This window comes from Epinephelus lanceolatus, chromosome 7 (genome assembly GCF_041903045.1).
Source record: "Epinephelus lanceolatus isolate andai-2023 chromosome 7, ASM4190304v1, whole genome shotgun sequence".
NCBI lineage: Eukaryota > Metazoa > Chordata > Actinopteri > Perciformes > Serranidae > Epinephelus > Epinephelus lanceolatus.
In genome coordinates, this window is record NC_135740.1 from 16952131 (window position 1) to 16965700 (window position 13570).

The window sequence follows — 13570 nt, forward strand, 5'->3', positions numbered from 1 at the left end:
GCCACTCGTCATCCAAAAGTAACCTCTGCCATTTAAAACAGAAAAAAGCAACATCTTTACAACTTCCATGAGATGCAGTAAATTGTGCTTTTATGGGTAATGTGCCCATTAAAGAGTAAAAGCAATCTGAGACGTCAAGACAAATGACAGCTTTTGAGTGCCATCTGCAATCTCTAGCTTCACAAACTCAATTATTCATAATGCATTTATGAAGTCCGCAGAGACTGCGCTGTCATTCCTGTTCAAACTAACGGGGAAAAGCAACATAAAGGGACAAGCTCTTGGAGATGACAATGGCCTCGCAGATGGCACTAATGTGTTTATGCTGCCACCTGCTGGGTCGTAAGCATAACACAAAGGCCGTCATTATTGCTGCGGCGTAACAGTGTCGCAGTAAATTTCTTAGTGGCTGTCAGACAAAAGAAAACAAGACAAGAAGTTACTATAATTACAACTGAGATTCTTTTATTCCTCAAAATCATGATCGGCTCTCTTGTGGGCAGAGAAAAACCTCAATATCAATATGATATAACAATAGTTCTTGTTTGATTCCTCTGAATCTAATTAAGTCACATCTCTGGCAGTTTATCTGCCATATCTGACACTGACCTATCATTACTGAAGTTCAGTGTAAAATAAAACTTGTAGCCCACCTTTCTTCCATCCAGGCTAAATATCAAACCAAAGACGATAATCAGAGTGGCTGTGGGTTAACCAGGATAACGTTCTCTCCCCGGATGAAAAGCTGGTTGATGTGGCGTGTGTGGACCCTGCCATACGTCTGGGAGTCTTTCCTCTGACAGGCCTCTGGACCCTGGGCCTTCAGCGAGCCTGCATGTTTATCCTGTTTGATTTTAACAGTGTCTGACATTTTGGACTCTGTCCTGCTGTCCCCTTTCTTGCTGGCAGTGTGAGCAGTCAGGTTTTTTGAAGTACTTTTTGGGTCTGCAGGCTGATGCTTGCTGGTCGTTTCCTGGGTTCTGTGCTTCTTCGCTGGCTCACCTCCTGGACTCTCCTGGAGCTTCAGCTTCTCAAAGAGCTGCACAGAGATTTCAGTCACATTAACATTCGTGGACTAAATGTAGAGCTTGAAGTTTAATTTTTTTCTAAAAGGTCCAGTGTGTAGGATTCAGGGGCATCTATTGGCAGAATTGGAAATACGAATTGTTGAGTTTTTATTACCTTATAATGAATTGTTATATTACTGAGCTCATCCTCTTCCACTGAGTCTGCCCTGTTAATTTCTACTGTAACCCAGAATGGACAAACCAAACACGGGCTTTGGGGCAGTTCACGTTTTTGTGTCATCATAGCTCTCCTACATGCTTAGCACACAAGTTTCAGTTCTGCAATCTCACTGCTACATGCCACTAAATCCTGAACACTGGACTTTTAAATCCTGTTTTAATAATATATATGGCTGGCACCTTTCAGCAGTTGCCATGCGACAAATGTACATTCTTTAACTGGCTTTACTGGCGGGGTCCGCCATTCACTGGTAGGAGCCAAATTACCTATCTATGTCGGAGAGATTCATAAAAGCACTGCATGCTTTTAATCCAGCATTACTGTATTCAATTTTATCTCATTGAGAAAAGTTTCACTGTTTACTGTTGGCTCTCCTGATGCACTATCAGAGCTGTATTACTGCTAGCACACATGACAATTCCTACTGCTGCTGGAAGTGGCAGGGTGTAAATGTAATGCTTTTTAAGACATTTCTGCGACCACTTTTAACCAAATTTAAGATTGCTTTTTTGACAAATCATCTTTTTCTAATTCAAGGACTGCAGGTAAGTATAAAGCTAAATAGTATATATGCAGACCCATATAGAGGTAAGTTTTATGTCGGGATATGGTAATTAGAGTGAGTTTGTTTAATCTGCATTTTTGCAACAGGTAAGTGCAAGTATAAAGTAAAGAGACAGTATAAGGTTCAGTGGTAGGTTTAAAGATATAATGTGGACTTTCATGCTGAAGAGTTTTACTCATTTTGACAAAAATAAATTAAATAAATTAGATCAAATGTGGCAGTCAAGACCTCACAAATTCAAATGTGAGACTATGTAATGACTTTTAAGGTCTAAAATTTATATAATTGACATTTTAACACTCTTTAAGGACCTGCAGACACACTGAGTGGAGCAGCTTTTATTGTGAAGCAGTCACAGGAATCATTATGTATTTGTTTGGTTACCGTTGACAGTAACTGTTCATCATAAATGTGTCCACAAAACTAAACAATAGTCATTTTTGGCTTTTCTTTGACAGTGGATCAGTTTTAAATATTTCAGGGAGTGATGAAACACGAAGAAGCAGCCACAGTAAGATGAAGAGCTTCATGAGACAGGCTGCACGCATCCAAGTCCTCAGTGGGGTAACAAACTTTACAGTGCCCTGCTACTGCATGGGTATCTACTCACACCGTGCACAGTGCTAAGTTGGTATGAAGTTGCAATTATGATTCATGGGCTTCTTTATCAGAGCAACATGAATTTGTTTGGCTGTTCGAGCATCACCAAATCAACCAGGACCAAAATCTTTCAGACTGCATCTCTATCTATTGCAGAGTAAGAAATATATTTCAGTAGACATACAATGTAAACCAGTGCCTACCCGTGATATGGTGAGGGCCTTTTCATGGTAGAGTGCCTCTCCAAACAGAGGCTCTCTGTACGTCTCATCCACATCCACCATTGCCTGACAAAGAGAAAAACAACAAACAGTGAAAGGCCAATATTAAGACTTCAACTTCATGGTTACAAGTACATTGTGGATTATTTCACATTCTGTTAAGTGAGAATTCAATAAGAAAACATGAATGTGAGAGCTCACCATGTTCCAGAACTTGTCAAAGGCCACCACAAAGCCAGAACAGACTCCTCTTAGCCCCTTAAAGGTCCTGATGTGAACTTTGACCCTTATCCTCTCTTCAACGCATCGGTACAGCTCACCCAACGGACTGCCTTTACATACTGAAGACACATGACAAATGGGTTACACAGCTGTCTCTACAACCAGTAAAATGTAGAAGGAACTCAACTGTAGCACAAAAAGGTCTCTGCAAAAAAGGCTACATGTGCAAATGTTACTACAAGATTAAACTTTTCAATCTGAAGATGCACAAATACCCTTGGTTCCAACTTCTGAAATATGAGGATTTCTCCCAAATTTATAGCATTGTGAATTCACTTTGAGTTTTGGGCCGTTGACTGTACAAAATATTCAATTCAAAGACATCACATCAGGTTCTCAGAAATGGTGATGTGACACTATTTTCTCATATTTATAGACATTTACTCATAAAGAAATAACAGATTAATCGAAAAAATAAAAATATCTTTAGTTCGCTGAAAATTGCAGGTACCATGTGAGAAACGTAGAAAATGATTAGTTTTCCATTTGACAGGAGAACACTCTGCAATAAAGTAGCTTTAGAGATAAGAAAGACACCAGGAATCAGTCTAAAATGAAAAATATGACGAAGGTAAGTTATTATTTGAGAGGTTTTGAGAAGCACAGGACAACTTCTGTCTGGTAGATGCAGCTTTCAAGTGAGAGCACATTAGGGACTGTTCATTACTTATGAGGGGGGAGAAGGTGGTGCAAAAAGGGGAGGCATGTCAATTATTTTTTTTAAGCACTGGAGAGAGATATGTTCTTTTGTTTTTGGCTTAGGGGGCTGGCATACAAGTGGTTAAATAAGTTAAATATATGGCATATTTAATCTTTAAAATTACCCCATTTATTGCAGCCAGAAACTGTACAAACAGAAATTATCACATCTTCAACATCAAGGTCTAGCTTTTAAAAATCTAATAACTAATATACAATGGAGGTAGGGACATGCATTTTCCACCAGTCACTCAGCGAGGCTCAAAGAAAAATATTTGTAGCTTTAAGAAGGGTCAAAATAAAATCAAAGTCGCAACCCCCGTCCTCTGATAAGGACAGTCCCTTACCAAACTCAGCCAAATAATGGTAATAGCAAACCCATGATGGTCTAGAACTTCCAGCAAAACTATATTGATGTAGTAGTAGTAATGTTGGTTGAACCTACAGGGCATCCTTGTCAGGACATTTTTCTGGGGCTTCTGCCCCCTCCTCCTCCGCTGTGTGCCGCTGCTCTCCCCCTCCTCTGACCCTGACACCGGGTTGTTCACCATGAGCTTCTTCAGCCTCTCGATGCGCTCCGGGTCCGCCACCCCCTTCATCGCCTTCTGCCGCCTCTTCTCCACATTCTCCGGTTTGGCTCTGCCCCGGCCACCCTTCAGAAAGCTCTCGTACGCTGCCACATTGTTGAAGCATTTGATATTTGGAAAAGGAACCGACACAGTAGGCGAGTACAAGGCCAACAGAGGGTCAAAGTTCTCAGAGCAGACATTTATTTTATCGGCGTCATCGCCTCCAGCTTTACTGTCCGCCTTTGGCTCGTGCTCCAGTGCTGGTGGCGCACTCGAACAGGTTGGAGTGACCGTTTCTTTACTGTCTGACTCTGCACTTTTCCTTTCCCTCTCCTCCATGTTTGAAACAACCGCAGAGATGAACACACGGCGAAGTGAAGAACTCTGGGAAAGTTTTTGTCGTCACTGAGCGCTCACTCTGCGCCTATTTCAAGAGACCGTACACAACACAGAGCACGTCACTCATGTTTCAACTCCGGAATCTTTATTTTTGTGTAATTTCCCCACTTTTTTCCTACAATAATTTGATAGAGAGGCCATATCATCAAATTATTCATACATTACTTGTGTACAGCCTTAACATTTATGCAAAACCCACCCGGAAATAGCGTAGTCTGCAAGTGGACTACAAGTTCCGTTAACGTGTTTCCGTAACTTCTTTTTAATACACGATCTTTGGGTGCACTTCCCCCCTCACAACCACAAGATGGCGCCCAAACACAGATGATGTTGAGTTGCTTCTGGGTAACTTTGCTCGCCTTAATAGATTATCCAATGCCGTAGCACAATAACATATTGGTACACAATGGTGGATTTTTAAAAGGGGTTAAGAAACAACTGAGAGCAATATTTGTTTTTAATTAATTGTTTGTTAATTTCAGGCTTGAGCACCGGAACTCTTGTTCGTCGTGTCGGCGGCCCCACTCCGACAGAATTCGTTGACGGACTGTGTACATACCAACGTGTGTGAGCCAGAAACAGTACCGGGATAAATGTACATATCGTTCTATGACACAGCTTTATTACTTTACTAAGTTAAATTTTGGTGTTTGTGTAACTAGCGGTATAGCTAGATATTAACGCATGAAGTAAACGGGTTTCCAAGAAGTATCTAACTTGCTGGTTAATTTGCTGGTGTGTCGGACTAACACTACAGATGGCATCACAGTGTAAGTAATGACTAATAACTAATGTTATCGATGAGCAGACGAGCAGGCAACATTAATTATTCCATAATTAGCCTCGCCATGAGTTGGGCCTCTTTATAAATTGGCTTTGAGGTCTGAATATAGTAGTTTATGAGAGAGAGGGCGTTACCACAAAATTAGGTACTGAATAATACCAGAGTCACATATGTCACTTTTGTTATTGTTAAAAGCTGCCTATGTACCGTCATGTAAGTTAGAGGGATATGCAGCATGTTGTTACATCACAAAATAAATGTAATTGTGATAAGTTACAGTTACCAAGACAAAAAAATATGGAACAAAATTACAGTTACTACTCAAAATGTTGGTGATTACAATGGAGTTACATCCAAATCTGTTATTTTCTGTTAAAAGCATTATGTAGAATGAAACATTTATTCTGTTGTTTTGCATCTTCGCCATGCACGAATGCCTTCTTTTTGGCATCGCTTATTTCCGGACATTTTTCAGCTTTATTGTCAAAATTAAAACATTTGTTAGAAAAGTAAACAAATGTAATAAGTTGCAATACTTTACATTTTTAACAGGGTATCTAGTAACCTGTAACTTGTCACATTTCCAAATTAACCTTCCCAACACTTGGAATGTTGTGATTTCTGAGGTGAATGCATTATTAATACACTACTTATGAATATATTTCAGATACCACCACCCAATCATTTGCCAGACATGTTAAACACAAAACAGTTTTTAATAGTTAACAACAAATGTAAAGTCTCTGAATTAAGTAGGTAATCACTGCGTACATGCATACAAGAGCTGCAAAGATGCAGATATTGTGTTTACGTCGTCTTTTTTTTTTATCGATCCCGCTGACATTAATATTGCTAATAAAAACAAGAATTTGTTTCAGCACTATTGAGACTTTGGGGATACTTCAGTTGTGTATGAGGAATTATTTTGGCTGCAAATATAACCAGTTGCTTAAAATATAATGTGTGAATTTGTTTTTTTGTCTTTTCAGGACCACCCTCATGTTGATTGGAAGGGCCTGCAGATTTAGTGGACGTGTCAGGTCTTGTTTCATCAAACCTTTGGCCAGTTTTTCTTTCAGTTCCAGCAACATGGCCAAGAGCAAGTTTGAGTATGTCCGCAACTTTGAAACAGACGACACATGTCTACGAAACTGCTACATTGTTGTGAGACTGGATGGGCGTAACTTCCACAAGTGAGTTTCCTGTTCAAGCTGAACATCTGTCATCTCTGTGAGGACATAAGTGATGTTGCAAATCAACAGGGTGGTGCATTACTCTGATGTTTTGAGTTTCTTCATGCATTCTGTCTCAGGTTTGCAGAGCAGCACAAGTTCACAAAACCCAATGATAACAGGGCGTTGGGCCTGATGACCCGGAGTGCACGCTCTGTCATGGAGGAACTAGAGGATATTGTCATCGCTTATGGTCAAAGTGACGAGTTCAGCTTTGTTTTCAAGAGGACCTCAACCTGGTTTAAGAGGAGAGCCAGGTGCCAAAGTTTTGCCACACTGTAAACTGTTGTCATTCCCACAAGCCTTCAGAGTTTTAACTTTATTTCTCCCTGTTTCTCCTCTGGCAGTAAGCTCATGACCCATGTGGCCTCCCAGTTCTCCTCCTCATATGTGTTTTACTGGAAGGAGTTTTTTGGGGAACAACCCCTCTTGTACCCCCCAGGCTTTGATGGACGCGTGGTCCTGTATCCCAGCAACCGCAACCTCAGAGACTACCTCAGCTGGAGGCAAGCAGATTGTAAGATCATACTGCACTTCAACTGTTTTACAAAATCACATATCTGTTCATCAAACAGACAAAGGTAAAAGACTTCAGACTGTGCATGTGTTTTTGTGTCTTTCAGGTCACATAAATAATTTGTACAACACAGTGTTTTGGACTTTAGTACAACAGGGGGGACTCACCACAGCCCAGGCAGAGGATCGCCTAAAGGTGAGAGCGAAACACACTCTAAAGTTAAAGGGACAGTTCAGCCCAAAATCCAAAATCCATATTTTCCATCTCACTTGTAGTGCTGTTAATCAGTGAAGATAATGCTGGTGCGAGCTGGTGAGTTTTGGAGACATCGGCCGTAGAGATGTCTGTCTTCTGTTGAATATAATGGAACTAGATGGCACTCAGTCACCAAAATACATTTGAAAAACAAAACCGCAATGTCTCTTTCCAGAAATCATGACTTTGTTACTCAAATTCATCCACAGACTGTGTTGTGAATAGTTTCATGTAGGAACTGTTTTCTTTCTTCCTAACTACAACCACCAAATGTGCAGAAGAAAGTGTGCATTTCCTCGTGAACAAGAGGCTCATGCTTGTGACAGGGCAAGCTGTAAACATCGTGGCATCCTCCTCGGCTAAGCTGTAACGTCAGCTAGTTTGATGGTGTCAGGTGAGCAAGCAGTAGGTGCATGCTTCCTTCTGCGCGATACAGTTGGGTAGAAAGATAATAGTTCTTACATGAAACTGCTCACAACAAGGTCTGTGGATTATCTTGAGTAACTGGTTCATGATTTCTGTTAAAAGACATTGCTGTTGAGTTTTGCAAATGTGCTTTTTCGGCACTTTGAGCACCACAAGCCGAGTGCCATCTAGTTCCATTATACTGGAGAGAAGACAGACATCGCTACAGGTGATATCTCCAACACTCAGCAACTAACGCCAAAATTATCTCCATTGATTAAAAGCACTACAGGTAAGATGGAAAATATGTATTTTTGATTTTGGGGTGAACTGTCCCTTTAATTAACACGCGTTTGTGTGTTCACATATAGGTGCATGTGTATATACAAATGTGTTTTATAATAATATTAAATGGGAATGTCTCTCCTTTGTACTGTGATTACTTTTGCATTTCTATAAATATCAGAATAAAAGAACAAGACCCTTAGAATACAATGAATAATAAATAGCAGGAAACACCTGCATATTTAGATGTTATAAAACATGAATATTTATATTACCACCTAACACTGTACACTCATATTCAGTGTTACAATGTTGTTACAGAAAGATGTGATTTTTTTCGCAGGTGGACTCCTATTACTTTGTGTACTGTGTGTTTTCACTTGTATGCCATGTCAAAGACAAATTTTCATTGCCTTGTGTTGACTTATTTGGTATCAGTTCCTGGTGACGGAATAAGCTGATTAGTCAGTCAGTTGACAGGAAATAAATTATTGACAATAATTCATTAGAAGTTGAATACGTTTGTGTTGGCAAAACTTATCAATTTGCAGACATGACTTCAGGGTCTGATAAAGTTCAATGCTCAGTTATCAATATTGAGATTTTCTCAGGCTAAACAATGAGTTAATTAATGGAAATACAATCAGTAGATTTATTAGTATTAAAAATGATAGTTAATTACAGCTTTCTTATCCATGATCCAATTTAAAAGCATATACCAGATTTCAACCTCCTTTATCTGCATTATTTTGTGTTTGTAATTAAAGTTCTTCTGTAAACTTTGACTAAATAGCACTTTTCAAATTGTTATGTTACCAAGAAGACATGGTTCTGGATGCAGTTGCTCGTATAGCTGCATTTCATTGGCCCATTGTTTGTGCTAATTCATGTGGTCCCCACATTATTGACTTCTGGTTTATTGTCATTGGAGATGAACACATGGCACTGTTCCCTGTAAGTTCTCTGGAAGTCGCTTCATTCTCCAGTAGCCTGTAAGGGAAACTCCAATGAGGTGATGACCGCTGACAAGTTGTGGAAATGTTAATTCTGGCTGAATGTTTGGGCAGTATGAATCATTCACAACCCATCAAACCACTGTGCTTCTTCAAACCCTTCATGACTTCCTATTTCAAAAAAAACAAAACAATAATAGAAGCAGTGGGTGTTGCAGTCATTTTAGTGGTTTTCTCAGTGGTGTGAATCATAATATGACTTATTTAGTGAGGCACTGTGTATGAGCTGATTATTGTATACACACATTTTTGTTATATTTACATACATGTGTTGTTTCTCCTTCTAGGGAACGTTAGCTGCAGACAAAAATGAGATCCTGTTCTCTGAGTTTGATATAAACTACAACAGTGAATCTGCTCTCCACAGGAAAGGCACCACTCTCATCTGGGAAAAGGTGAGCTGCTGAAAAGGGTTTGAGTCTGCACGATTGTTACTAATTCACTCGGATAACTACCAATAGATATCTTTGGTTTTCAATGTGTAATAGAGTTTTAAATCCTTAAAAAACAGTACAAAAGACACACACATCCCAAGAAGAAATGTCTGGCAAAGTAAAAAACAAATAAGTCCGCACACCAAGTAGCTCCTGAGTGATGTTTCAAACCACACGGCTCTTCCTCAGACTTCTGATACATGACAGAAAGCCACCATCCTAAGTATCCATAGTGCTGCCTGAGACAATCATGTGACATGCCACACCTGTATCTCATATTTATTAAAAATATCATCGATATTTGGGTACACAGGTGCATCTATATTTTTTTTTCTTGGTTTATTTTTATAAAGAATATGAGCTACAGGTGTGGCAGCACTACGGGTATTTAAGATGGCGACTTTCTGTCATGTATCAGAAGTTTTAGGAAACGCCGTGTTGCTCAAAACGTCACTACTTGATGTGCGGGTTTTAAATCCTTCACTGCACCCAGTTCCACCTCACATCTCATCTATTGCTCCTTCAGTCAGTGATATCTAACATTTTCCCTGACTTGGCTTCTGTGTCTGAATACAAGGGATTGTTCGTCTGCCTCAGCTTCTGTCCTCTGCAGTGTGTGCTTGTCACATATCAGCAGAAAATGTTGATTGTAGAAACTGTTTTGTTTTGGCTGACACCAAAAATTTAGCTTTACTGTTGATATTCTGGAAAGCTGAAAATGTCTTCAGGTTCATTTACTGCAGCCAGGAGACAGTTAGCTTAGCTTAGCATAAACAGCTAGCCTGGTCTGTTCAAAATAGAACTGCCCCCAACCAAAAATTTTCCTAGTCAACTAGTAGTCAGTAGTTCACATCATTAGACAACTAGTCATTGCATGTTTATGATATTAATGTGATCATTTAAACATGTTTTTGGGGCATCAGAGAATGGTTTGAGATCCAGGACTGAGAAAGAATGTTATAAGTAACATTGTTATCACTTTGCTAAATTACAGATAAATACAAAACCGTAATGATGAGCCTTTAATATAGAAATTTTACAAGCACATGCACAAATATCCTTTTCCACCAACTAATTTTGAACTCTCTGGAGCATTTCGACCAAAAATAAATCGGTTTCAAACTTGAAAGTCGGTTCATAGCTGGAACCAAAAAATATCAGGTTTTCCATTACCTGTAGTGCGTCTCACCGACCAATGAAAAATTTGTCAACTAAGACTCGTTTCAGTGACAGTTTGGTTGACTAAAAGGGGGCAGCACTAGTTCAAATGTAAATTTAAAATATAAACGCCTACCAGCCTCTCTGAAGTTCACCAATTAGCACATTATGTTGTGTTAGTTACACTGGACGGTTTCTTGGTGGAGACTTCCTGTCAGAGTCCTGCATGGGGTCAGGCAAGCGTGAGTACCCGAGGGGTACCCCACAAAAAAGGTGATTGGAGGGTGGTATTCTGAGTTTTTTTGTAATCTATTTTTTTCTGGGTGAAAAAAATGTTCATTTAAATGGTATTCCATGAATTCCCTTCATTTTAAAATATCTTAGTTTCACATGTATAAAGTGTCCCAAAATGATCACTTTAAATGCACTGCCTGAACAAATTATTTGAACGGGCCACAGATCTTGTGTCGGCGGATTGGGTTGGGTTGCGGAGCTAATTTGTCATATGTGCGGGTGACAGGGTGGGTGCAGTATTAATGACACGGTTCCAGTTCTGGAGCAGGTCTTGAAAATCAGACCCTGGCAGGACTCTTGTTCCCTGGAGTCTGGAGGTTGCCAGGTGACTAGTGGAGACTCCAGACACACGAGAGTGGAAATTCCCAAAAAATGTTCAACTATTCCTTTAAGTAACCTTTAATTGCACTCCTCATGCTGCTCATTTTTTGTGTCCAGCGAGATGAAACCGTCACCAAACGCATGAAGCTACCAAACGAAGAGGAGAAGGACGTGGCTGTAACTCGCAGCAGGAGGAGGGTGGAGGCACACAACTGCGACATCATAGGAGACCAGTTCTGGGAGAAACACCCAGACATCCTGGAGGACGACAACTGCTAACAGCTCCTGTGCTGCTGAAAAAAATACTGTGGACAGAGTCTAACTGGAATGGTTAAAGTGGACCGAAACAGCTCAATGTTTACTGATGTAGATGAACATGTGCGCCAAGCAACACCATGATGCTTAGTGACCTTGAATCCCCGAACAGAAGACTGAAGCCTTTGTATAATTACGCTTTCACAGCTGTATTAAACTTCTGTCATAATGTTCCCGTAAAGTTTTCTCCTTAAATCGATGGTGATGTCTGTCATGTTCAAAGGGAAGCAGATGATTTCATAATCTTCTAGCAGTGGGTGATGAGGACATACCAGCAGGTTGATACTGACCCAAACATCCTGCCACTCCCAGTCTAGTACATGCAGCTCTCCTAAAGTTGCTTTTCCAAAAATACATCCTCATTTGATATCATGAATAACATTTAGAATACTACCATCACTCGATCTCTCGGCATGCTTAACATGACTCTGCTTGGCCCAATGTTTTTTGCTGGGGTTTTATCTTGTGTGTTGCCGTTTTTGAATCTCAACTATCCTTTTTGTTCAGGAAGCAGAGTTCCTAATGCCTGAATTTTAATGATTCATGGAAGTCCTATCTGCAAAGTGTTCAATATCACTTACAGTTTGTAGTAAGAAGGAGCAAATCTGAGATAGAAATAAGCAGAGTAAAGCAGAAACCAATCCCTTGGCAGGAACGAGTGGCCTTGTCTTGCAGCCAGGACACCATTTAGAGATGTGAATGGATTCGGCGGCCTGCACTGTCATCAGTGCTAAGAATACCTCACACACCCTGCATACACTCTATCCTTCTGACATGTGCCCTGTGGCATATTTATCATCGCACTTATAAATGACCGGCTCAGTATGAATGGCTGCTGGGGCTTGAAGTGGTAGAAGCCAACTGTATTTTGATACTGTAGTAGGCTCGGTTACTGTCAGGTATTAGAGTCGTATTTTTGGTCTCCTGACCTTGTATAAAGCATGTAGCTTCTCTACTGTACTTTATGTAACCATGATTCAACTCTTCACATTTTGGATGAAATTCTTTCGAAGAAGCCTGTCTGTTTTACTAAGACTTCTAAAATGAGTTAATAAACAATTAACAGCTAAATTAATTAAGATGTACAAAGACACATGATTGCAGAAGTTCCTGTTTTCCTAGTGACATAAACCAGCTGTGCTTAGATTACTTGGACTGTTGCCTACACATCCAATGACTCGACATAAGGTCTTATAGTATAGACAGTCTCTTAGTAACCGTAATGTGTTGGGGCAAGTGGTGCAGTTATTTAAAGAGAGCATGTGTTTACATGCAGGGTCTAAACTTAAGCTTGGTGGGCTACCGGATGGAAAAAAACACAAATAGTCTACACTACGTGAATAAAATTGTGCATGTATAGAGTTCCTGTCCTCGGTTCTGATTGGTTGCGTTACCACTGACAGGTAAGCTGCATTCATATAATATTGTCCAGACTGCAGTTAGGAGCAAACTAGTTGGAAAAAATGTTCTCTTAAGCCTTAGAAACAGCAGAGGTGTTGTCAATATGGATGCAAAGCCACCAGCATTAACAGGAACAGCTAAGTAAAATCCACTAATATAAAAATAACCAATTCAGATAATTCAAAAGGAGATACTGTTTTTATGTGTTTCCACTTGTTCCATCAAGACCTCTAAATATTTAACAGTAACTGATTAAGGGAATTTTAATGTTGTGACTACAAGGCTAGCATTTGGTATAGCCATCTTGGAATATTGCCTGAACATTCCCAAATCAGAATATTGGGAAGTTTTCTTTTTTTTTAAATTCTGTTAACATTGCTAATGATTTAAAGCATTCATTTTCACACATAAATAACAGGATAGATAGTAATAAGATGTTCTAATTGGGTTGTAAAGGTGTAAAAAATTCTCTTCAGTGGATCTGAGGTGGAAGAGGATAACTGATGAGGCTCGGACTTGGAGACTACACATTTATAACAAACCAAAAATGTGGAGTTTGTAAGACTAGTGAAG

At 39.8% G+C, this 13570-nt stretch overlaps 2 protein-coding genes across 4 annotated transcripts; one reads left to right on the forward strand and one right to left on the reverse strand.

Annotated features, from left to right (window-relative positions):
* Positions 1-443: 443 nt before the first annotated feature.
* Positions 444-4577, reverse strand: lsm11 (LSM11, U7 small nuclear RNA associated). The gene is made up of 4 exons (XM_033632534.2): positions 4061-4577; positions 2836-2975; positions 2617-2700; positions 444-1039 (listed from the first exon to the last, which is right to left on the reverse strand). The coding sequence occupies exons 1-4, from the start codon at positions 4521-4523 to the stop codon at positions 695-697; spliced, it is 1032 nt and encodes a 343-aa protein (XP_033488425.1). The 5' UTR covers positions 4524-4577; the 3' UTR covers positions 444-694.
* Positions 4578-4869: 292 nt separating this feature from the next.
* On the forward strand, positions 4870-11777 carry thg1l (tRNA-histidine guanylyltransferase 1-like). 3 transcript variants are annotated; one of them, XM_033632535.2, is made up of 8 exons: positions 4870-4928; positions 5066-5178; positions 6357-6560; positions 6680-6856; positions 6947-7116; positions 7223-7311; positions 9362-9469; positions 11399-11777. In XM_033632535.2, coding segments are annotated over exons 2-8 (912 nt in total). In that variant the 5' UTR covers positions 4870-4928; positions 5066-5176; the 3' UTR covers positions 11561-11777. The 3 variants fall into 3 exon arrangements, with proteins under 3 accessions (XP_033488426.1, XP_078025369.1, XP_078025368.1); XM_078169243.1 differs by lacking the exon at positions 5066-5178 and having other exon boundaries at positions 4910-4928; XM_078169242.1 differs by lacking the exon at positions 4870-4928 and having other exon boundaries at positions 4987-5353.
* The last annotated feature ends 1793 nt before the right edge of the window (positions 11778-13570 follow it).